The sequence below is a fragment of the Gymnoscopelus microlampas genome, assembly GCF_963454915.1.
Source record: "Gymnoscopelus microlampas genome assembly, chromosome: 9".
NCBI classification, from domain to species: Eukaryota; Metazoa; Chordata; class Actinopteri; order Myctophiformes; family Myctophidae; genus Gymnoscopelus; species Gymnoscopelus microlampas.
The window spans coordinates 22,389,353-22,414,217 of NC_139946.1; the positions used below are offsets into that span (position 1 = coordinate 22,389,353).

General features: G+C 41.4%; 2 protein-coding genes across 2 annotated transcripts in view; one reads left to right on the plus strand and one right to left on the minus strand.

Annotated features, from left to right (window-relative positions):
* Nucleotides 1-24,865, minus strand: part of pex5la (peroxisomal biogenesis factor 5-like a) — a gene marked incomplete at both ends in the record, with an annotated part of 136,449 nt that overhangs the window by 15,837 nt on the left and 95,747 nt on the right. Inside the window, 5 exons of the mRNA XM_084066022.1 lie at nt 13,085-13,186; nt 16,841-16,870; nt 17,178-17,271; nt 19,165-19,288; nt 22,518-22,724. Of these exons, the coding sequence (XP_083922148.1) occupies nt 13,085-13,186; nt 16,841-16,870; nt 17,178-17,271; nt 19,165-19,288; nt 22,518-22,724 (557 nt within the window). The remainder of the gene's footprint in view (nt 1-13,084; nt 13,187-16,840; nt 16,871-17,177; nt 17,272-19,164; nt 19,289-22,517; nt 22,725-24,865) is intronic.
* Nucleotides 7,329-8,592, plus strand: LOC311052592 (eIF5-mimic protein 2-A-like; the record flags this gene model as incomplete). Its single annotated transcript, XM_084067610.1, has 1 exon — nt 7,329-8,592. The coding sequence occupies one exon, from the start codon at nt 7,329-7,331 to the stop codon at nt 8,589-8,591; it is 1,263 nt and encodes a 420-aa protein (XP_083923736.1). The 3' UTR covers nt 8,592.

Consider the following 24,865-nt stretch of genomic DNA (forward strand, 5'->3'; position numbering starts at 1 on the left):
GTCTGCCTCGCTTAGTGCTGTCACAAATCTCAGTGACCCTTCATTGCACCTCTGCACAACAGACTGCATCAGACAATACAATGGAGACAGACATGAAAGAGAGTGAGATGGCTTAGCCGTCAGTCTGTACCTTTGTTTTGTGTGTGCTCATTGACTGAGTCACCAGTGTCTCAAGCCAAATGCTTGCAAGAAAAACTGAACATTTAGTTTTACATCAAACACACACAGTTTACTTGGAGCATCTGCTTCATTCAAACTTCATGGTTTTTAATAACACACACAACACCATATCCCATATCAGTTGTGTATGGCAACATAAAGAGATTCTGTTGATTGGGCATGCAATTTTGATTCCATAATTAAACAAGCTAGAAGGTTGGATCATATTCTGAAAATTACAACACTGTTGTGAGAGGCAATTAGGGTGGTAGTCTATTTCATTCAGTGCCCTAAATAAACCAATCTACAAAGCCTGCTGTTAAGCACACCACACAAGATTAGTGCTAGTGGAATCACTTAATTGGATATTTATTTAATTGTTGTTTTTCAAGCTGAGTATTCATTTTTGATTTCCATGTCTTTCTTTTTTTATTATTACAATTTTGATTAACATATTACATTGTATCTGTAGATAATTGTATTACTTCCCTTGAAGACCCCAGGAAGACTACAGTACAGACTACACTAGGCTGACAGCTAATGGGGATCCTCATAAGCAATACAAAAGTATGCAAGCATGTCCCATTGCAGTGTACAGTAGCCTATGTCATCTTTGAAGAATCTGCCATAACGCTTGTGGCTGTAATTAAGGTTGTTCTTGTTTTGTTTGTTTTTGCAACAGAACGATACCGTTTTCAAAGATGGGGAATGGGAAGTTGGGGTAATGAGTGTGAGGGCTCTAACAAAATGATCTGCTTGTAGAGTTGAAATGAAGTTGATATTACCTTGTTACTCAATTACAAAATCTAAGTTGTTAATGCTTCATGACACTGACTAGGGTGATGTTTACTCTCATATCAACAGAAGCAATTTATTTTCTATCAATGGAGCATGCTCCCACCTCTGTAATTTATCCAGATCCGTTTGAATATAATGTGAAATGAATGTATTTGTTGTCTCCTCCTTGAGCTTCCTACTGGCCAAAATATGTCCCTCGCTTCCAGTTAAGCCATATTACATTTAGCATAAGATGCAGGACATTCACTAGTGCATAGGCTAATCAATGCATAATCAACAACATAAGTAATTGTGTCCAAGCCTCATAAAATAGTAGCTACATGTCTTTGGCTTCTGGAGGTAACCAGGTTTGGAACAGAAATATTCAGATTTTGAATGTAAACGTTTGTGCTTATTATTCAACCCAATTATTCAAATATAGACAGTAAAAACAATACAGTAGAGAGAATGTAGTTCATGGGTTACACTATTCCTATTAATTATGAACAGCTTAAAAAAGATTGGAAAAGCCTTGTTAGGAAAAGAAGCCAATGCCAGATTGGCATAAAAGCACTTGATCATTGTTCTACCCACTTCAATCAGCACAGCAATCTGTTCTGACTATTACTGTAACACAAACCCATTTCTTTGTGTTGTTAAATTTAGTTATAACTACATTTGTTAAATGTTGTTGTTATATCTTGATTTGGTTGGGGCTGTAGCTGAGTGGGTACAGGGAAAAGGTTGCTGGTTCGACCCTTGGCTCTAAGTCTCAAAGTGTCTTTGCCGAAATGCATCCAAACTATCAGGGACTGCATGCTGCCTTACTCTCTCTCTCTCACTCTCACTCTCATATTTATATATTTATCTGTCTGTACCATCTTTCTGTCAGTCACTCAAAGTGGTTCCTGTTATGAAAGCCCGTTAAGAGGATTTTTAACATCAAAATGGTGTAAAGGATCAGAACTTTAAAGCACTTTGCAGCTCTTGGTGAACATCAAACACTATTTTGGGCATGCACATTTCACGATTTTACGAGGTTCAGCTTACTCTGTATATTTGGAGTGCTGAATTGAATTCCTGGTTCCAGAATATTGTTGAAATCAGTAATCAGATTAAATTAGTAAATTGATTCAGATCCCACATATGTTGACGCTACAGTACACTATTAACACACAGATTGCGTCATCTCGTTATGTATCAAATGTAGTGTCATTCTGTCACTTAATCTTAAGTGTGTCAAAGCAAACATGTTTGATCACGTCTTTAAAACATTGAATAGTAGTGTCTATCGATGAAGTGAGCACAAGCAGTGAGAGAGGGTTATTTTACTTAACCACTCTGCCCAGTAGGGTTACATTACAAAAAATACTCATTATTTACACATGCTGTGAGGCCCCATGTCCACCAAGATGTGTTTTCCTGAGCGCAGCGCATGTCTTTAATTGTTTATAACGGGTTAGGTAATATGCCCATGATTCTTTATGTGAAAAAATCACTCAATGTAAAAGCAAAGGACCAAGAATCAAGAATCAAGATCAAAATAATATTTAGCTGGACATCTACTGTCACTGATAAAATAAAATACTTTAGGCTACAGTACAAGAATGTTTTGCAATTGGGCTGAAAGTTGTGGTAAAATAACACAAAGATGATAATACAGCAAGACCATTTCATCTAGTATGAGCTTACACTGATAATATTAGGTCTAGAGATTGTAAAGGGATATAAACTTACTGTATATGCAGTACAGTATCCTGTATAAACTTCTGCTTGCCTTGAGAGGGGTTTTAATGTAAAAGTTCTTGATCCTACTTTTCTAAACATATTAACCCTGGTGTTCCTATTTTGGGAAAATATTTAAAAAAATCTCAATTATTTCAAATGTTTGCAAAAATAACAATCAGTCAGTTGAACATATATGATGTCTCACAATGCATTGGAAAGCAATGCATAGAATGGTTTATTTTTCTATTTGTCATACAACAAAAAATATAGCACTTAAGTGATTACGGACAACAAACATTCCAATCGCATTTGTACATTTCTTAAGCTATTCATTCAGTGTCATATCTAACATATCTTCCCAGTACAACCATAATCCTCAACTGTTGGCCACTGAGCAACAGTTGCAGGTGCCCTAAAGTAAAGGGAGGGGGAAGTGTTTTCCTATCCTAATCTTCACAACCAGCCAGTGGATTCAAACTGGAAACCGTCCAGATTTCTTCTATTTTAGACACTTCTACACCGCCATCTTAACCATCTACAATCTTACTCCAAACCAAGACTTGCTCAGACCGATCTCCGAAAAGAAAAAGCGATGCCTCTCTGACTCCAACAGTGTTGTTTTAATCAAAGATGAAGCCCCACAGTCACCTTGATCTAGCCTTTATCAGTGCTGTTACTTTATCTTAGACCTAGCCTCTGTAAAACACTTTCTCCCTAGAGGAGAGTGTAACCCTGCGGCTTTTCCATCAGAGCTTTATTTAATGTTAGCAGGCTGTCATGAGTTGAACAGTCACACTAGCCTTGCCATAATATTTCTCTTTATCAGTCACTGTCTGAATTAAAAAGGAGCAAAGCTGACTCTCTTGGGCCATTTACCTTTTATCCTCTATTATTTAATGTCTTTTTTGAATGAAAGCCACAAAAGCAGCATGTACCATTACTCTGTAGTTAAAATTCAAATGCTAAATTAGGTGGGTCTGTTTTGCTCTCTGATTTGATTGCTTATTTTATGTCCCTGAGTTATTTTGTTCACAGACAGTGTGTACAACTACCGTCTTTTTTTTTTTGAGTAGCCAAATATGTTTTACCCCCTTTTGCTCCCCAATTTAAATCGTTATGCCAATACATTCCTCCCCATTTATTGGCACAGGAATAAACACCAGCAGAATATGTTGAGCACAGATAAATCATTAGCCCTCGGCACACACAGACACTGGACCAAAACATGATGTCCCCCAGGCCCATGTCAGACACTGAAACAAAACACGATGACCTTCCTCACAGGAAAAGCAACATGAGGTATGACACCTGACATTCTAATTGTGTGAGACTATGCAATTGGTAATGTACATGGAAATATGAAAGAAATAATGGCACAATAAGGACCCAGCAGCATCAGCCCCATGATGATAACGATGACACACTGTGGCCACACAGCAGCACTGAATGGAAAAACCTTCCAGACTCTCTCAGCCTGAGTCTCTTCCTTCTCTCCATTCTTCTTGTTCTCCCTCCTTTTCCCTGACCCATCTGGAGTTCACTGATAGGATGGAAAAATGTGTAAAGACTGGCATCAAACATACTCACCAAGTCGCTGGGAGTATAGTGAATTATAGTGAATATCTTTCCTGTGTGCTTAAGGCTGCACCAGCTATACTTACTATTATAATATACAGTCCTCCAAGCCAAGGCACATATCACTATTTTCCCCAGAATTGTCAGAGCTGACGGAACTCATCATCACCAGATATGACAATAATCTTGCTGACACTAAGGCCCCTGCATGCTACCAAATGAGGTGGTCACCCTGCGCTCCCCCCCTCTCTCTCCACCACCCCCCTCCTCTCTCTCCCCCCCTCCTCTCTCCCCCCTCCTCTCTCCCCCCTTCTCTTTCTCTCTCTCTCTTTCTCTCTTTCTCTGTCTCTCTCGCTCTCTCTCGCTCTCTCTGCTCTGCAGCCGTTTTTCGGCCGAAAAACGCAGATCTACAAGGCTCAGGGTGAGCGGTGAGTCGCTTATCACCGCGGCTCAGTGGCGTCATGTTGTAGTTTTCAAACCACCGCGGTGATAAGGTGACCACCGAAAACGGTAGCATGCGCCCCCCTTAAGGCTATGGAATTCATGAATATACCCAAAAGCCTAGAACTTATTCAACAACTGAAGCCACTCATAAGCAAGTAAATCTGATTTAGTCGTGTCAAAAAGGTTAACCATCCATAATGTTTGTATCACCCTGTCTCTGATCCTTACTGTGTGTTTTTAGCAGTGTTTTGTCTGTAGCTAGAAACACAAAAGAGTACCATAAACTATTGAGTGGGTTTGATGAGCTTGTATTTTGATCCATGTAGTGTGAGGTGCTCGCCAAACAAAATGCAATGAGCTCTTTAAAAGACTTGGAAACCTGACTCCCTAACCAGAAGTAACAAGCCTATGTGTTATTTTACATTCCTAGTTGTTTTAAGTCCCATACAGCAAACAAGGTGACCAAAACAGCATTCTTTCATCTCAGAAATGTTGCCAAAATACGACCATTCTTAATTTAGCAAGGTGCTGAAAATAATCATTCCTACTAAAGTACAGTAGGTTGGACTACTGCAGTGATTTTCAAAGTGGGGTCCAGGGACCCTCAGGGTTCATTGAGGGAGTTCCAAATGGACCTTTACAGGAGTTATGGGGGTCCTTCTTGAAATTAAAAAAGTTTGAGAAGCACTGGACTGCTACAATGTACGTTTTACAGGTCTTCTTAAAAAGTCAATTGAAATTTCAAAGCTCTGTTGCTAGATGGCTAACAAAAACTAAAGGGGGAACACGCTACTCTTAGCTAGACTACACTGGCTCCCTGTGTCTCCCAGACCCACAGGGAGTTTCAAACGGTTTACCCCTCCAGAAAAAAAAAAAAGATATATATATCATTTATATTGTTTATAAAGCTCTCAATGGGTAAGAGCTGGTCTACATCACAGACTCCTTGTTGTTTTATGTTCAGTCATGAGCCCAGAGATCCTCTGTCTCCAGGCATTATAGATATATACCTGTACACTACAGTATAACACTACCCAGAAGAAAAGAGGTTTAACTTTCTTCAGTTATACTCCCAAATTATGGAACACCTTATCTAAAGAAATAAGAGAGGCAGACTCTGTTGAAATCTTTAAACAACGCTTGAAAACATATCTTTTTAATACAAATCACGTTTATTTCTTGTTTGCGTCCTTTTCATTTACGTTTCCTGTTTTTCTTCTCTCTTTCGTGTAATGCATGTTTTGTATGAAAGGTGCTGTAAAAATAAAGTGTATTATTAATTATTATTATTAGTGTAATTGAGTGGATTGGCAGCTATGCCATGTGCTACAAATCTATGTGCTTTCCAAGCCTCTTGAGCCAACTCCCCTTTCATTCCTGAACAAAATATATGCCTGTGCATATGTGTAGCTACTTAGAGGGAAATTATCTGATTGTGGGCTTTCATATCGGCCATATAGGAGCCAAAATGGCTCGCCGTGTCCAGCCAAACTGCTCTTCCAGAGTAGAGGCCAGCACTCAGGCCCTTTGATTGAAACTCTGAGATACTGTTACCCCTTCGATCCTCCATTTGACCCAGAGCATCAGACACTGCTCCGTCACTTATCGGAATTACAGTACTTACCCTCTGGCTGATGCACCTAACGACACACTAACAATGCAATATGGGAGGGCCGGGACCTCACGGTTTTGAGTTTCAAACAAGGCGTGACATTTTTGCACGCTTGTGGAAGTGATCCCCAAAAGGCACGGACCAGATTGTTCGTGGGTACTCCTCTCACTTTCTCACGTCTTCCTGTCCCTACTCTATTATTTATTGATCATTATGTATAGTTTCAGTGTGTGAAGCCACCACAGGAGACTGCAGTGCTGCTAAGGAAATCCGTTAGTTCAGGATCCATTCCCACTCTTATGGAAGCCCATTTCCATCAGTGTAATCCTATATTAAAATTGGCTAGGAGGGCCGGGGCTGACGGACCGGCTGGCAGGCGGGTGAACGTACCTCTGACGTCACGCTCCTGTCACGCTCCTGTCACGGCCACGTCACGGCCACGTCACTATGACAACATACCTCCTCTGATGTCACGCCATATATCTGACTCATCTAAATATGGAGTGTGTTGTCTAACCTCACCAAATCAGTCAGCTCCATATATGGGCACCAAAGGGGGTGTACCCATATATGGGCATATACCGATGACATCTGGGATCTCCATATATGGGCATAAAAGGCACATGGACTGACAGCTACAGAGATCTCCATATATAGGCATAAAAGGGACAAGGACTGACAGAGAGATGGAGATCTCCATACAGTATATGGGCATATCAGCATGCCCACATATGGGCATATACACAAACCACGGCCACCTCACTATGTCAAAATAGCCATAAACAAAAGGGACATGGACTGACAGCTACAGAGATCTCCATATATGGGCATAAAAGGAACAAGGACTGACAGATTTAGAGATCCCCACATATGGGCATATCAGCATGCCCATATGGGCATATACACAAACCACGGCCGCGTCACCATGTCAACATAACCATAAACAAACGTGACATCAGCATGTTAGCCAACAGTATAAAAGCTGCAAGCTCATGGATCCCGCACAAAAGTGTTTTATATCTGCAGCTCGTTTATGAATAATCAAAAGCAGCAAAAGCCAACACTAACCGGCCAGCGTTTCAAAACGAGGAAAAGAGATGAAAAAGACAGATTTGACCCTACTCAGTTTCAAGAAAGTATCGTACAAGGCTTAAACCAAACTGGCTCTGATTTGGAAGCGGTTGCAAAGTTCCTCGATGCCTCTGGCGCCAAGCTCGACTACCGCCGCTATGCTGAGACACTCTTTGACGTCCTGGTGGCAGGTGGGATGCTGGCTCCAGGTGGAACTCTGTCTGATGACATGACCCGAACCGAGTTCTGCCTCTTCACGGCACAAGAAGACCAAGAGACAATGCAAGCTTATGCTCAGGTTTTCAACAAACTGATCAGGCGTTACAAGTACCTGGAGAAGGGATTTGAAGAGGAGATAAAGAAGCTGCTGCTGTTTCTGAAGGGCTTCACAGAGTCTGAGCGCAACAAGCTGGCCATGCTGACTGGCATCCTGCTGGCCAATGGGAAAATATCAGCCTCCATCTTCAACAGCCTGTTCAACGAAAACCTTGTAAAAGAGGGCGTCTCTGCAGCCTTTGCGGTGAAGTTGTTCAAGTCGTGGATCAATGAGAAGGACATCAACTCTGTGGCCACCATGCTACGTAAAGTAGGCTTGGACAACAGACTGATGGAACTGTTCCCGGCCAACAAGCGGAGCTGTGAGCACTTCTCCAAATACTTCACAGATGCCGGCCTCAAGGAGCTGTCCGACTTCGCCCGCAACCAGCAGTCCATTGCTGGACGCAAAGAACTGCAGAAAGAACTGCAGGAGCAGCTCGCACGAGGAGACCCCCAGAAAGAGATTATCATGTACAGCAGAGAGGAGATGAAGAAGTGGAACATCTCGGAGCAGACTATGATCGGGATCATCTGGACCAGCGTGATGAGCTGTATGGAGTGGAACAAGAAGGAGGAGCTGGTCACAGAACAAGCCATCAAACACTTAAAGCAATACAGCCCTCTGCTGAAGGAGTTCACGTCCCAGGGTCTGTCTGAGGTCACTCTGCTGCTGAAGATCCAGGAGTATTGTTACGACAACATCAACTTCATGAACTCTTTCCAGAAGATCGTCGTCCTGCACTACAAAGCAGAAGTGTTGAGTGAGGAAGCCATCTTGAAGTGGTACACAGACGGTACGCAGCACATGACGTCTAAAGGGAAGAGCGTCTTCCTCCAGCAGATGCAGAAGTTTGTGGAGTGGCTGAAGAACGCAGAGGAAGAATCTGATGAAGAGGAGGCTGACTGACGCCTACATAAATACACAATATACACAAAACACAGTAGCAGTAGGAGCCCTTCGTAGTTTAAGAAAAGGGCTTCAGCAGAACGTTGCCTCCTGATTGGTCAAACCACCCGCCAGTCATCGGTGACAAACATCAGTCACGTGTTACTATAAGACAGGAAGTTGAAACAAGGTGACCCCCCTCTCATCTCATTGACTCCTTCCTGTCTTTGATACAAGCATTCTATGTGTTTTCACCATGTGACCGCTGCTGCTTCCATCACCGTGGCTTTAAAACCGGGCTTAAAACTGAGTTTAAGGCTGCCTAAATCTTGTTCATTTACTTTTTTTGCAAAATGTTTTTTTCTCTCTCTCTCGCTCTCCTTCCCTGCTGTTGATTATTGTCTCTCTTTGCTACAGTTGGGTCTTAGTTTTTCCTCCGGGGTGGAACACTGTACCACTGCTGCCCCTGGAGGGAGGTGGTTGTAATAATTTCCTCCGAAGGTGTAGCAGTCACACTTTCTGACACCACCCTGGACGCCTACGTCACCTAAATACCATCACTGTTGGTTTGTAGTTTTCTTTCAATCTGAGAAGTTTTTTTTTTTACTTTTTAAGGAATAAAGATTATAGAAATGAAAAAAAGGAAAATGAAAAAATAAAAGCACACCCTGACAAGTCCAAGCTGAGCCCAGTCACTTTATACAGCTGATGCCACAGCACCATCAGAAGGAAATCCAGAGCCAAGCCAAGCTGAGATCATCAAACACCTCCTTGAGACAGTGAAGCAGCAAGGAGTAATCTTAGTAATCATAGACATGCAGCTTCCAGACCAGAAAGCAGCTCCTCCCCCTTGACCAATCACACAAATGCATTGCACCCATCCGCAGAAACCAACCCTCGCCCACCAGACCAGATTGCAACCAGGTCACCTCCACCCCCTACTTCCTTCAGCCCATAACCAACTGGTCCCCTCACACCATCCAGCCTCTTGTCGGCGGCTCATGCCTTCTCATCCCTTATTTTCCCAGGACAGACAGATACAGAGATCTCCATATATGGGCATATCAGTCGGATCGTAGGTGTGAGGGCCGTGGGAAGAAGTCATTAGGCCTATAATGATACAATTTCTCAAAATGAGTTAGTATTTCACAAATAATTACATACTGTATATATAACATTATAACCTGTAACAAGTAGCTGTAACATTCATTCAGTAGGCAATGTCTAAATAATGAGATACTTTCTCAAAATAATAAGACACTTTCTCCATAATGGTTAGTATCAATATGATGACTTAGTATCCAAAAAATAAATGACTTGGTATCTCAATATAATCATAAACTTTTTTAATTGAGTGGCCGTAGCTTAGTGGGTTGAGAGGCTATCTATCAATCAAAATGTACCATTATTTTTTTTATTTCATCACATTGGTGGAAATATGCTTACATACACAATGCCTCCAAGGGAGCTGTTGTCACAGAGTGGAATATTAGACTGGTTTCAGTGTAATTACACAGAGCAGAACTTGACAAGTTTCTCTTTAATGCCTTAGACAGAAACCCTTGCGTTTTTGGCAACTCGTGGTATTGATTTCCCTTCACTATTTAAGGCAGCATGAAAAGTCAAACTACAGTATAAGACCTTTCATTGTCACTCTACAGATGGCTGTCTGTCAGTTTGATGCCGGTCTGTACTTTTCCTGCAGATCTCCATCATGCCGGGTTGACTACCCAGACCAGGGCTGTGTGTCAGTCGTGAGGTGCAGCCATTCGGACACTGCAGCGGTGCCTGAGATTAGCTCACAGACAGATGGACAGACAGACAGACTCACAGGGGTGAAAACATAATGCCCGCCCCCGGCCGTAACGGCCTGGCGGAGATGATAAAAGTACTATATAAGAACTTCTGGCATTTAGTGAATGAGAGGGCTACAGTGGATGTACCTGTACAGCCCAAGGATAATTTAATTTAAGCCATATCATCTTACTCAAAATGTTTTCCCCCTGTGATACCTGATACGTCTGGCAGCAATACCTGACCTATTTACCTGCCTATTGTTAGTCGGTTGCACACGTGTGTACTTGGCACAGACTATTAAGCTGTCAGTTTGTGTCACAGGAGTGTGAGAACACACAGCAGCAAATCCGGCAGCTACCGTACATTAATTCCAAAGAGCATCAATTGGACATTGATATTCTATGAGAAAAGCCTTTTAAGCCTTTTAACATCACATAACCCAGCAAGTGCCAAACAATAGGGCATAGCAGTGGGGGCCATTTTGTGGTGCCACAGATAGAAAACCCATTAATTTTCCCCATAGAGATTTCCGAAAATATTTATATAAATTATTTTAATCCTGGAACCAAGCCATCCAGACTCCTGGTGAATCATGACCATAGAACATTTGATTCTGTGTAAAAAAATATTTCAATATTTAATTATATTATATACTATATTTAACACATTCCCTGCCATTGACGCAGATCTACGTCATTTCAAATCCAACCCTTGACCGCCATTGACGCAGATCTACGTCAATAAAAAAAAAACACACCTGTGTGAAGGTAGCGGCGCCTTTGATACATTTTGTCATCAATAAGTGTTTATAATGTGTTTATACCCACGTGTCACGTGAAGCTTGACCAATCACTTTGTTGACGTGTCTGACCAATCAGAACGTTGACGCAAAAGCCAGGTATAGAGGGCTAATATCCGCTCTAGAGCGGCTAGCGCCGCTAAAAAACATGTTTTTAGAAATTACGCTAGAGGGCGCCCTTCGCCAACCTATGAATGAAACCTTGACTGCGAGAGAAGGCTTGAACCGGATGTGACGTCATCCCAAGAAATAGTCTCTCCGTTGACTCCAATGTTATGAAATTTAGAAAAACGCATCTAGCTCACAAAATTGCCCCACCAATACTATGCACTATTATTTCAACCAATAATGACATCATGGCATCCACCTGTCAATCTGGCTCTGCTCGAGGTGAGCAGTTTCTTCCCACTAAAGGGGAGTTTTTCCTTGACGCCGTTTCCAAATGCTCTGATCTTACACACCGAAGATTAACTAGTGCAGTATTCGTTAACAGAGTACCTGGAGGCCAGTCTGACCATTCAAGCTGACTTGAAATGGAACAGCCAGATGGACTATATGTTGACCTCAGCCAATAGAAAGCTTTTTGTCCCATGTCGCCTGAAGAAATTTGGGGTCCAAGACCCTGAATTGGTTTTGATCTACACAGGCTATGTGCACCCAGTGCTGGAGTATGCAGTCCCAGTCTGGCACAGTTCCTTGACTGTCAGCCAGACTAGAAGACTGGAAAGAGTTCAGAAACGGGCTTGCAAAATCATACTTGGCCGGAGGTACTCGGGATACACAGAGGCTCTCCGCACCCTCACATTGTGCACCCTAGCAGAGAGGCGCACTCAACTGGGTCTTGACTTTGCCAGGAAGCTGTTTAAGTCCAACTTTAGAAACTGGCTACCCCGCCTCAGGAAGGAGATGCCAAACAAGGAATGGGGATGACCTGGAGTGGACACTCATGCCGAACTGAGAGATGCAAGAAATCAGCAATCCCATACATGTGCAGACTCTTAAATGTTAAAAAGACAAGAGAAACCTGGAATTTATAGATTATGCTACAAGAACCAGAGGATGGTGCTACAGTATATGCGGTATGCTGTTACGGCAGTGATGATATTATATTCAACATGGTGGCTATGTTACAAACTATCTAATTTTACAGCTAAACGGTACACTAAGATATGTTTCTGAAAGCATTTGATCAGTACTGCCTACTTTGGTACTTTGTGCTCTGAGGTGACCTCCAGATGGGTCATGGTAGCTGCCATGCCAGAGATGAGAGCTCATCAGGCCCGGCTTAATGCACAGGATTTAGGGGCTGCAGCACTGGGCACCAAGCTCTGGGGGGCACCTAACGCTTGGCCAAAAAAAGGAGAAAAAAGACAGCAATATTGCAAGTAATACTGCTGAAATATTGTCCTGGGGCTGCTGAAGTAGCAGTGAAACCAAAATGCATTGGCAGTAAACCCCTCACCCCGCTGGTGAAGCGAAAATGTTCTGCAGCCTGTGTGTCAAGCACATTGGTCCAGCCATCTGGGTGAGGGCCCACATTTGCAGTATCCCAGAGTTGGCCAACCATTTTACAAACTGAGTTGATCCAAACAGTGAAAAAACTATTTTCTTTCTTTCTTTTTTTGTGACTAACTCATTTATAATCATTATTAAATGAGATAACTGAAAATGAATGCTGTAGGGCCTATCTCACTGCACTATATCACCAATGAATAGCAACTAACCTAAACTCCAACAAGGGCAGCAGGAGTTCTTTTGGCTGGCAACTGCGAGGAAAGAATTCTGAGGTGTTTAATATTGAAGAGCCGACCTGCACAAAGAAAGTGCAGGTAAGTGCTCTTCAAAGTCCACAGTACACTTTGCTGTCACTTGACAGGTGACAGGGGTGAGGTGTGTCGTTAAGTACCACTCTGCTTACCTCAACAGCAGCCTTCGCACGTTCAAACTCCTCCTCAAGGGAATGGTTTCTGGACAGATGTGCATTGCCGTTGGCCCTTAGCTGCTCCTTAGTCAGGCGACCCTGGTACGCAAGCATACAGTATATACACACACACACACACACACACACACACACACACACACACACACACACACACACACACACACACACACACACACACACACACACACACACACACACACACACAATAGAAAGATTACACACACAGACACATATGGTACATACACACATAAAACTAAAATAAAATGTAGAAACACACACAAATAATGGTACATAATACAGAACATAGGCTAACACGCTCACAAACGCGCACGGCCACACACACACACACACACACACACACACACACACACACACACACACACACACACACACACACACACACACACACACACACACACACACACACACACACACACACATACAGTACACACAGCCAGAGGGGGAGGCGGGAGAGTGTGCAGGGTCAGCCGTCTCTCTCAGCTGTCCCAGCGGAGAGAGAAGTAAATATCCCTGCCTTGGCAAAGCCTCTGACATGCTTAGGAAGGCCAGCAGAATAACCAGTGTCAGCATCATTAATGGCTGGTTTATACTTTACTCGTACGACTGTGTCCGGCGCCGGAAATAGACGATCTACAAGCTCACAATGCGTCGTATCACGCCGCATTGTGAGCTTGTAGATTGGCCATTTTCGGTATGGCACACGTTCGTGTGATGGAGTATAATATAGCACCACCCCTCCCTCCCACCCCCTTGATGTAAGCACCATGCTACTCATTCAGCATCTCTCCATTGCTCATTAACCCCTCCATTCCTGTGGCCCCAGCAGCTTCTGGTTTAATTCAGAACATTGCATGCCTGTTTTTTGTTTTTACATTTGCACATGCAACATCATTCTCCGTGGCCTCTGTGTTTCAAACATCGGACACAAATCCTTGTTTTGCTGTTGAAAGGAATGTGATGCAATGACCCTAATAGTCCAGTGGGTTTCCATATACATGCATGCTAAAGGTACTGTGTACACAGAAAAAGGTTAGTGTTCATTTAACTCTCAGAGTGTAAACAGAGGACCTTAATGGACCCACTCTCCGTTTGAGTCCAGTCTTTACACGGAGTTGAATTAGAATGGACTATTTATACTTTTCACATTATACCTGTTAATTTACCTGTATAAGGTGAATGATTTTGAATGGGTTGATAACCTTTTACACTTGGATGGAGCATGTTATGAGATTTACAGTAAGTGGTGCTATCTATAGCCCACGGCCCACCTATCTAATACAATGACTGAGGAATTGAATTAAGCCCCTGCCCTGCTCCGTGCAGGTGGTAGCTATTCTGTATAGCTATGACTTCCCTCAGCCGCGGCTGTTAGGTAGGTTATTGCATTCTGATGACTAATCTGTTCTGTGACTCACTGCTCTTCAGACTCTACAGTATACCTCCTTACCCGCTAGCACTTCCTCCTTCCTTGTATCACTTTTGTCGCAATTTTTTTTGATGGATGCTAGTTATACCATGCATGTGCTAGTTACTTGTATACATAATATTTTCTTAATTATATCTAGATATATACTGTTTGCTCACAAATGCAAAAAAATATTATTTAAATGTTTTTAGACTGAAGTAAGTTGGATGGTTACCTGGTATCCTAGTTATCATTTTAATTGTTTTGTCTTATTTAGTTGACCATTTACCCTGACCATTTGTTGATTAGGTTTCATGCCATTTACTCCAATCTTGCACTTTGTAACTTGCCCTGATAAGAGTCTAAATGCCTAAATTGTAAAATTGTTAATTGTCTGTGAGAACTTTGAGTCAAACTGGCCATTAACCTACATGTAACAATAACATCATATTTAATACAAATTTTGTGAGGTTTAATTGAAGTTGGCTCATCACTGTACTAAAGGTCACAGAGCAATTAGCCTGACTACCTTCCACTTAATGCAGTGAACTATGGGATTAAGAAAGGAAATAGAATACATACAATAACATTCTTGTCCTTCCTACAATCCCAAGTTGTGTTGTATGATCTTTTATGAGGAAATCTCTGAATTGTTTCCACCTATACTTTTGTTGAGAGGGAGGAGGCCGAAACCAACGTTTCGACAAGATAGTCTTCCGCCCAAGATAGTCTTCCGCCCAATATAGTCTTCAATATTATATTCTGCTGTGGTCAGCAGCTCATCAACGCTGGTGTGCGCTCCCTCCCGTGTTTGCTCCACCTATACTTTTAGCACCTACAGTACATTGAATTTAGATATCATCAGATGTATCGGTTAGCAGAGAAGAATTGTTCTGCACTTTTTATATTATGAAGGCTGCCAGTCATAGCTTACTGTATATGCAATGGCATACTGTAATTGGCTGTTATTTTATTTTAAATACAATTTATTAGGTTCAAGCCAGTACATAGGATCATGTATCGAAATCAATTCTGCTCAGAGAGAACCTAATTTTTGTGACATTTAACATTCAGAACCACCCTTAAAGGTAGGACAAGTGATTTTCTTTGGCTAAAATAAGTGTTAAATAGCAACAAAGAAAAACTACGGTAAGAAAACATAACACTAAAGGTGGACCTGTGTCCACTACATTTATGAGTGGTTGCAACATCTTAAAAAGCCTTTGTATTTATCATGTAGGATGTATGTAAGTTTCTCTAAGGGAAGTATCCTTAACACGGTTTGTTATGAGTAATTGGCTATTATAATTTCATTTGTCATGTGCAAGCTTTAGTAAAGCTACTGTATAGGGAAATGTCATTTAGGAAGCACACTTAATATTTATAGATGGTGCTGCTAGTTTTGACAAGGAGGAAACATTAGTCGGATAATTAGGCCATGGCTTCACTGCTTTTAGTTTACAGTATTTCACTGCCGTTAGTTTAAGCCATTACTATACAGAACATAATGTGTATTAAAATATATGAATGCATGTATATTAACTATGTTTCTCCGTTATTATTGGTTATTCATGAGTGTTTTCTAGAACCACATACAGTTAAGGAAGTAAAATACAACAGTTTTTATAATTGGTTGTTTCAACCATTATGTTCTTACCGACACCCTGCAGTGATCTCCACCTAAAAGCAATTGGCGTGCAGTTCCATCACCCATCCATTTAACAGCCCTTTGTGTGTGTTTGCACCACTGCCAACTTGTGCCAAGTACACAAAACTGAAACCGCTGTTAACAGTATCGCTGTCAGTGAACTACTATGGACCTCCCATGCAAAACAAATTCAGTGTTTGTTTGCCAATAACTATGCCCCCCTGTCCCCATGTTGGACAGCCATCTTTAATCCCGAATCTATTATTCAGAGGAACGCTGAAAAGGTGATGTATGGTTAGCTAGCTCAGTGAGATCCACACTAATGGTCCCAGAGTAAGGCCCACTGAATAATTAATAAGCGATTAATCTAATACTGGCGTCTGGGAACAGGACCTACACAGAGACCGTCAACGCTGGAGGAAAGCGCTTAACATTTGGACCTTGTAGCACCACAGAAGAACAATTTCAAAGCAGACATGTTGGCTCCGGATTTCCCCTAAAAGTTGCCATAGGGGCATCCAGAAAAGGTGCCCCCATTATTCGAACAGTATCTTTGAAAATGTTTTAGATCAGATTTGATTATATGGTGATGCTATTTTCCCGGTGCAAATGCGTAGGTCTTTCGGTAGAACAGTAAAGGATGCATACGGAGGCTTACATGTCTTCCACTAATATACTGCCTGTTGAGCTGAAATGGAAGAACGTGACGTGTTAGAACAAAAATGACTGGGTTAAATAATCACACAATGGAGTGACTATAGTATGAACTTCAATATAATACTGGGAGGTTGGCATGCATCCACAATTTTTTTTTTAATGTTTTGTGACCATGGCAGACATAACTAGAATTAGTTTTCATAAGAGCTTAAACACAAGTCAGAACAATCTGATTTGGATCCTTCTAAAGTACTTCTGAGGGATTTTGATTTGACTACTTTGAATATTTACAGTAATGCTGATTGCTGAGTCCAGGTTTTAACAGACTGAATTCTTACTTGAGATAACAGCGCAGCCTCTCCCTCCGCTTTGGGATTTGTTTCCAAGGAGTTCTTGTTTGGTGTCTCTGATTGCGTTTTACAGTCTATGGACCTAATGGAAAGGAAAACACAGTAGAACAAAGGGTTCAGGGGTTTTATTGTTACATGCTTACAACACAGCTGTCACAACATTTAACACATTCCATGCCAGTTTAATATCATGTACTCACCCACTGCCAGCGATTAAAAAAAAAAAAAAATTTTCACCTCGCCACAGACCTCGCTAAATACCTTATGATCGCGTGTACAACTGTTTGTAGACACACAGGGTAGTTGTGTGAGTGGCCCAGAGAAGAAATTTTCAATCGGCGACATTCCATTTTTGCAGTAGTAGCAGTTTCTAAAACCCGGTTCAAACAGCGTTCAGTGCGGAGAAAAACAACACCGAGATAATGGCGATTTAGCGGAAGCTTTAGAGCGGCGGCAGATGGGAACGAAAATCTTCGATGTACGTCATTTCCGTATCCGGGTGTGCTACAATGAAATGTGTCACTGCGAGAGAGGGCTACAATGAAATGTGTCACTGCGAGAGAGTGCTACAATGAAATGTGTCACTGCGAGAGAAGACCACTTCGCGTAGGCTACGCGATTGGCACGCTGCGGCTTTATTTAGGTTCGCGTAGATCTACGCGATTGGCATGCAATGTGTTAAGGCAGTGGAAATGCTTGTGCTGTACTTTGGAGTTCCCTAAACATTGTGGATACAATACATGTACTGTAGTTCATATGGCATTTGTTTTGTAAGAAATAGGCTCTTCCCCTAGTTTTGAAGGTGCCTTGTGTTTCACTGTCTCTGCAACAAACAGTGGCATTTGTAGCATTTATGGTGCCCTCTGTGGGTCCAAGTGAAATCAAGTGATTTACATTTGAGGTAGATTGGATGTGTTGCGTTCATGACTTTTAGCAAAATAGGCACTTCCTGCAAAACTGAATGGAATATGAAAAACTCAGATGGTACATGTTTAGCGATTGTTTTGAGTAGTAACAAAAATCTAGTTTGTTGGAAATGTGCGTAGCCTACTGTATTTGGTGAGTTGCGTCATGACAGACAGTGGCAAAAACATAATCTCCATCCCCAGCCTTTGGCCTGCGGAGATAATAAAGTGAGCAGTGCAGTATAATACGGAATACTATGGTTACACATGGTGTGTCAGTCCTGTGTGATGATGTATGAGGATAAGGGACTCACAGTCCATAGTGACTGTTTTGAGTTCAACGGCCCTTTTTTGCACGTCTTAAGTACCAGGTCTTATGACTTAACTTAAGACCTGGAGGTGTGGCCAAAGCTGGCCAATCAAAATAGCCAAACCGCATTGGCCACGCCTCCATGTCTTAAGTTAAGTCATAAGACCTGGTACTAAAGACAAAATACTGTAGGGCCCCAAGAGTCTTAATGTTTGAGGAAACGGTCCCTGAGCCTGCTAGCTGAGGTTACTGTAGATCTCTGGCACAAATTGTCAGATGGTAGCAGAGATGTTTAACAGCCACTGTAATAAGGTGATAGGAACGGAACTATCTATTTATTGTCTATTTCTTAATATAAGAAATGTAAAATTCCTACCTTAAAATGACTAGTGAAAATGATGTCATCTGTCTTAAATGCAGTGTTAAGTTAAAGCTGGTTAATACCATTCATATCCGCAAATGCCGTCTGAACAAGTTCAGCAAGACAGTTGAAATGTGCAGAGGAATTGTTATTTTAGTGACCTTTTCAGCAATTAACAAAGAAACAAATGCAATAAATGTCTCATTGAGGAAACAAGCAGTCTATTCTTCAACTTCAGAAGGCGAAGAAACATGTAAAAAGGTGGCTGCTTTACGATTGCTATATATAATGCCTAAATATAGGCATATTGGTCAGATCGGTGGTTCTGGACAACCGTCGATCCAATTGACGTCACTCACACTGGGCACTGCACTCCCTCATGTCCTCTGCGATACCTACCATAGAAATTCATTGGAAGAATTTTTAGATGATGATTGCCGTTTCTCCAACTTCCATTTTCTGCTGCCACTTCTCTCACGGTGGGGGGTCAGCTCCTCCCATTTATCCAAAGATGCGATGTTGACTGGAGGCAATAGTAACCACTGGTCAAATTGATCAGATATCGGTTCTGGAGTAAAAATCAATACTCACAAAAGTATCAAAGGAAACATATTTGTTAATAACCACCATAAGCGTCATCCATAGGGGAGGTAAGACAGTTCACTCTAAGTTCAGAATCGGTTATCAGCTAGAATCAAATGATTGAGGGTGACAATCTATCAGGAAGTGGTTGAGTTAGAAGATAAAAGTAATTATATATGTTGTCCCTTATTACAAAATGGTAAAAAAAAAAAAGATGCGTTGAGACAGGATGCCAATGACATTAAATGTATCACCTCTCTGTTCAGACATGAGTTGATAAGGAGCGGCCCCCTGATTGCTCAAGTCGTATGTGAACAGTGATGATGGGCTAAAGGGCTGATGACACCAACCATATAAAATGAAGCACGATGGAGAAAGCTGTGGTATAATGGTCAATTATTGCAGACTCACTCCCCATCTTCCACCGCAGTCTGAATATGATCACCTCACCTCATCCCCTAGCACTCCTTAATTCTTCTAAATGAGTTGCCTATTTACTGAAGATTAACCTCGCGTCACCAGACTTACCACCTCGGAGGAAGGCCTGGTATTCGTTCTAAAACTAGCCGTGTGATCCGGTTTAGAAAAAGTGAAAAAATAATCCTGGTTCCGGTGGTTGGTTCCGGTTGGCGTTGCATTGTTACAGTATTTGTTCCCCACATAATGTGAATCAATTAGTTTTGTTTCGCTAGTCGCGCCACTAGTTAGAATAAAAAATGTACATAACCAAATGATTGTTAAACCAAAAGAAACAAAACGATTATACCAAACTAAGCAAGTTTTAAACTAGGGGAATAATTTTGGAGATGCACGGCGCCGAACGCCGGTGGTTCCGGTCGTTGGTTCCAGCCACCTGATGACGTAACGTTCCAACCGGATCAGAAACCCGAAAATGGTATTGATCCCAGGCTACTGTAGATAGTTGCTAGCTATGTTTTTCAGATGTATGTAGACACTTGCTCACATGTTTTGCCCTTACTAAGATGTGTGCTGTTTGCTTGTCCAAAGATGCTAAGTTTATTTAACACATTTAGTGCCAAACATGAGTGTGTGTATACATACACTCGTCGAGTGCCGTAAACGAGAATTCTCATGAGAGCATTTTTTTATTTTTGTTTCACACATAGGCGCTCTAACGCAACTTAGGAATGATCCACGGACCCTGTAAAATGGAATGGACGGATGTGAATCCTGTCCAAAAAACCTACCTCACGTCCACTCCCATTATAGGATCTTGAGAAAAAGGTCCTTATCTCCATATCTTTTTACCGTGGTGAAAACGAGCCATTTTCGATGGGCGATCACTCTGCACACTCTGCAATGGCGTATCGCGTTAGAAATATTATTGTTCCAGTCGATAGTCGCGCACACACCCTTTGTTTACATCCGGGTCCTCGTCGAGGCGTCTACAGCTCTAAACATATCAGCGTAAACAGTAAGATCGGTGGCACTGGATGTACCCTGTTTAAAAAAACCTCTGGCACTTGATGTGTTAAAATAGTATATTAAAGGAGCTACACCATGAATTAAAAAAATAATAATAATATTTGATATCATATTGTTTATGTCCCTCAAACGTTTTTCAAAAGGTTTGAGCCTAAATCAAGCCTCAGATATACTCATTCCAACTAACTTCTCTCTGGCTTATAAAGCACTTTCACCTGATACCACATTGTCCTGTTTGGCACGGGGCGCTATTGAGCCAGTTTGTATGCATGTCATATCCTGGTTCTGTGTGGAAAAAGTAAAAAAAAAAAAAAAGAAAAAATTTAAAAAAAATTAAAAATGAAAAAAAAAATTATATATATATATATATATATTTTTTTTTTTTTGGTTAGAACTGAAAAACGGGAGGAATTGTTCCCAGACGTGACGTAGGGTGGGGGAACAAATCTGACGGACTGTTTTCAGACCAATTTACATGAAAACCACAGATAGCCTATGAAAGCCTGCATGCTTGAAGTCGGGTATTTGTTGGAACAGAAGAGAGGTGGGGGAGACCAAAAACACACAAAAATGAAGAAAAAGTTAAAATTCATGGTGTAGACCCTTTAAGTGCTACAGTATGTTTGATGTATACCGGCTTTCTTTTTTAGCACTCTATATACTAAACCATTTACCCAATCGTTTGTTGACTAAGGTTCGTGCCACTTACTCTGATCTTTACCCCGAACTTGCACGCTTTAAGTTGCTCTGAATAAGAGCATCTGCTAAATGCCTAAATTGTACTGAGCGGTGCTGCAGGCCATTCATGTTGTATTATGCATAAGGTTCTGATGCTCATTCTCAAACACATAGTCAGAGAATAATTCTGACGCTGATGGAGTTATAAACATCATGTCCAGACAACTACTGTAGTCCTGGAGGCATCTAAACAACTATTACAGGACATGAACTTTGTGCTTGTAGACGATAAACCCACCAGGGCTGTAATTAATCTAACTGCCATGAATGAATCAGACCATGACTCAGTCTGCATGATTAAGGCTCATTTATAGACTTTAACCTTTTCAACTGGCAAATGGGAAACTAATCGGCCGTTTCCTCTTAATGCCTTTTTAAGATGATTGCTTCTGTTACAGGCAATTGCCGGATCATCCCTTGGTCTACCTTGAACATGCACAAGGTCAGCCCCACTGAGGATGATGAGGAAGGCTTTCATATGTGGGTGGGAAATTGATGGTATTTGTGCTCCATCCTGACTCAAGTGAAATGTTTTTCCGTTTCCACATGGAGGACTGACTTAATGAATGAACTTAACTGAATTGAATTGAACTTAACTGAATTGATTGACTATTCAAAGAGACCATATTGTGGAGTATTTCTTAGTTATTTGTTGTATCCAGTATACAGTAACTACAATGGGTTGGACAGTCTATACACTTCCCTTTACTCATAAATGTATGCTAAAACATCTAATTTTCACTCGTACAGAGCAGAGAGTATGACATTTACATTAGGATATCATGTCACAGTCTGCCATCTGCTCTGTCTGGCACAGGCCTTTTTGTCCTTGTACCAAAGTGTTAGCATGTGTTGTTGAACTGGTCTGTTTTGTCTTTGTACCAATGTCATAGCTCAAATTCTTGCACATTCATTGCACTTGGGGCGTACAGTGTTCCTGATTCCAGCTTTGACAGAAAGAAACAGATTATTTGGAAAGCTCCTACCTGAGTCTAGTGAAGCTCGTTCGGGAGTGTTTCTGATGCCTGTCTGCTCGATGTCCACTTGTATCAGCTCTGTATCGTCAATCTTCTTCCGGTGAGGGTTGCTCCTCTGGCCCTCCCCACGGGAAGACAGGGAAGTCCTGCTGTCCTTGCTGTTTCTCCTCTCACCAGGTTCACTGAGATCCAAAAGGTCCAAGGTTGAAGACAGAACTATAAAGGGGAGAAGCAGACATTTGAGAATTATGCCTAATATGTCACACCGATGCTGCTAAGTAATAAATCAGTACAGGTACTATATCTGCATCTCTACCAAGCATCACAGTTACAGTGCAGTATGAAGGTCTTTTCACATGGGGAGTGGCGCTACACCTGTGTACTTACTTGGATCAAAAACGTCAACACATTTCAACTCGCGGGCGCGTGCGAGCACGAATGTGACAGTTTCACGGGTTTGTGCCCCCTAGTCGCTCCCCTAGTCGCCCGCACCTCCCTACCTACAGTACCTGATCACCTCTCATTGGGAATTAATTACTAGGTGCATTAATTGCTCCCTGTGTGAAAAGACCTTAGGTAAAGACACATGGTATTGCAATGAAACAAAAAAGATTTTTCAAAAGAAAGTCAAAATACCAACCGCAATGGAAATGATTGCATATCGTCAAATATGTCCTTAGCGTAGGTCACGAGCACTTATTTTGTCTTTGATGTCTTTTTCTGTAAGATAATCTAATTTCTCCCTGGGGAGCAATAAAGTATCAACAACTAAAAAAACTATGAGCAGTTGTTCAAAGAGTAAAGATGGATCACTGGAAAGTTTGAGGCAATAGAGAATTTGTTTTGCTTTATCGGTTCTGCCCTCCCCAGTTTCACTTCAAATGGCTTTCATTGTTCCTTACGGGATGCATGATCAGATTTTAAGTCAGTTCCTAACGTTTGTGAAATGATTATATGAGACATTTCTCTTCCCAAAACGACATAGTGCAACTTTGGACGCTGCGGTTATGATGAGCGTATATTCAAGTATTTCTCTTCTTTTGTGATTTACACTTTTTCCGGCACCAAAAATAGAGCTACAGTAACGGGAGCACTTAGGCTGGTTGGGTGGGTAGACCTCCAAAATTGATACAGATCCTCACAGAGGGATCTAATTCCATAGTGGCAATGGTCAATTATTAAGTAGTTTAATCCCAGGTAATCAGAAGAAAAAACAAGAGGATTCTTTCACAGGGATAGACCTTTTAGTCTCTAGAATATATCCCTGCTTAACTGCTTTTATCTACAGTACAAATCCTGTGAATGGAAGAGTTTTATGTTCTGTGATTACGTTTTTATTAAAACTAATATAAGAATAGTGCCTCAGTATGGAATGTTGTAAGCCAATTATTGCTTCATTCAGATTAGAGAGTGTATTGAGAGACGAAGCTGAGGGGTAACGGCGTGCAATGCATAATGGCTCTCTGGAATCAAACCGGAGACATTGCAACTATGGTTGGTGCAATACCCATACATACATACATATACAGGTATACATACATACATACATCATTAGGTGATTCATATAATTAAGGCATGTTAAGGATACACATGTGGCTGCACCTCCGGAGCCTTGGGTGGGACCATCGCTGTTCGACGCTGTACCAGCCTGAGCCTAACCATTTGAGTGACCCCTTGATCTTTGCTCTCGTGCCACCCTCAGACCAAAATGTCAATTTTGCACACAATAATATCTCATAATCTAATAGGCAGAATGCTGGATAAGCCCTACTGATTTTGGTGACTCCATGGACTTTCCCTTTAAAGTTTATTCTGTTTTTTAATATAAATTTTAAATTAACAGGGTACTATAAGTAGAGAAGCTGTGGTCTCCAAGTTGAATAATCTCTTAAACTGATCAGTGATGCTAATAATAATAATAATAATAATAAAAGCATAGTGCAGTTTGCATTTTTCTAACTGCTAAGCTAAGCTAAAAATAACATGTTCATCTTTTAAGACGTTTATTCAACTAGCCTACATACAAAAGGAAATCACTCTAATTTGCCAGATTGCAATACAACTATTAATGTTCTAAATTGACCGATGTTATTCCTTTTTTGCTTTGTTTTTCCTCAAATACAATTTTACTATTAATGATGAAGTACAGTGGTCTGGAAGAACATTAGACCTACTCTTAATTATACTTTTTAAAGTAATGAGAAATGCAGTTACAATTCCAACGGAATTTGGGAAACATTCAGCTGGTACACTATCATTTTCCCGTGATAAGGGATTTTTAAGGTGCGGCACCGAAGGGGTCAGTCATCTTTAACAGTGTTTGTCTGTCCCCTGTACTGTATGTCCCCAAATGTACC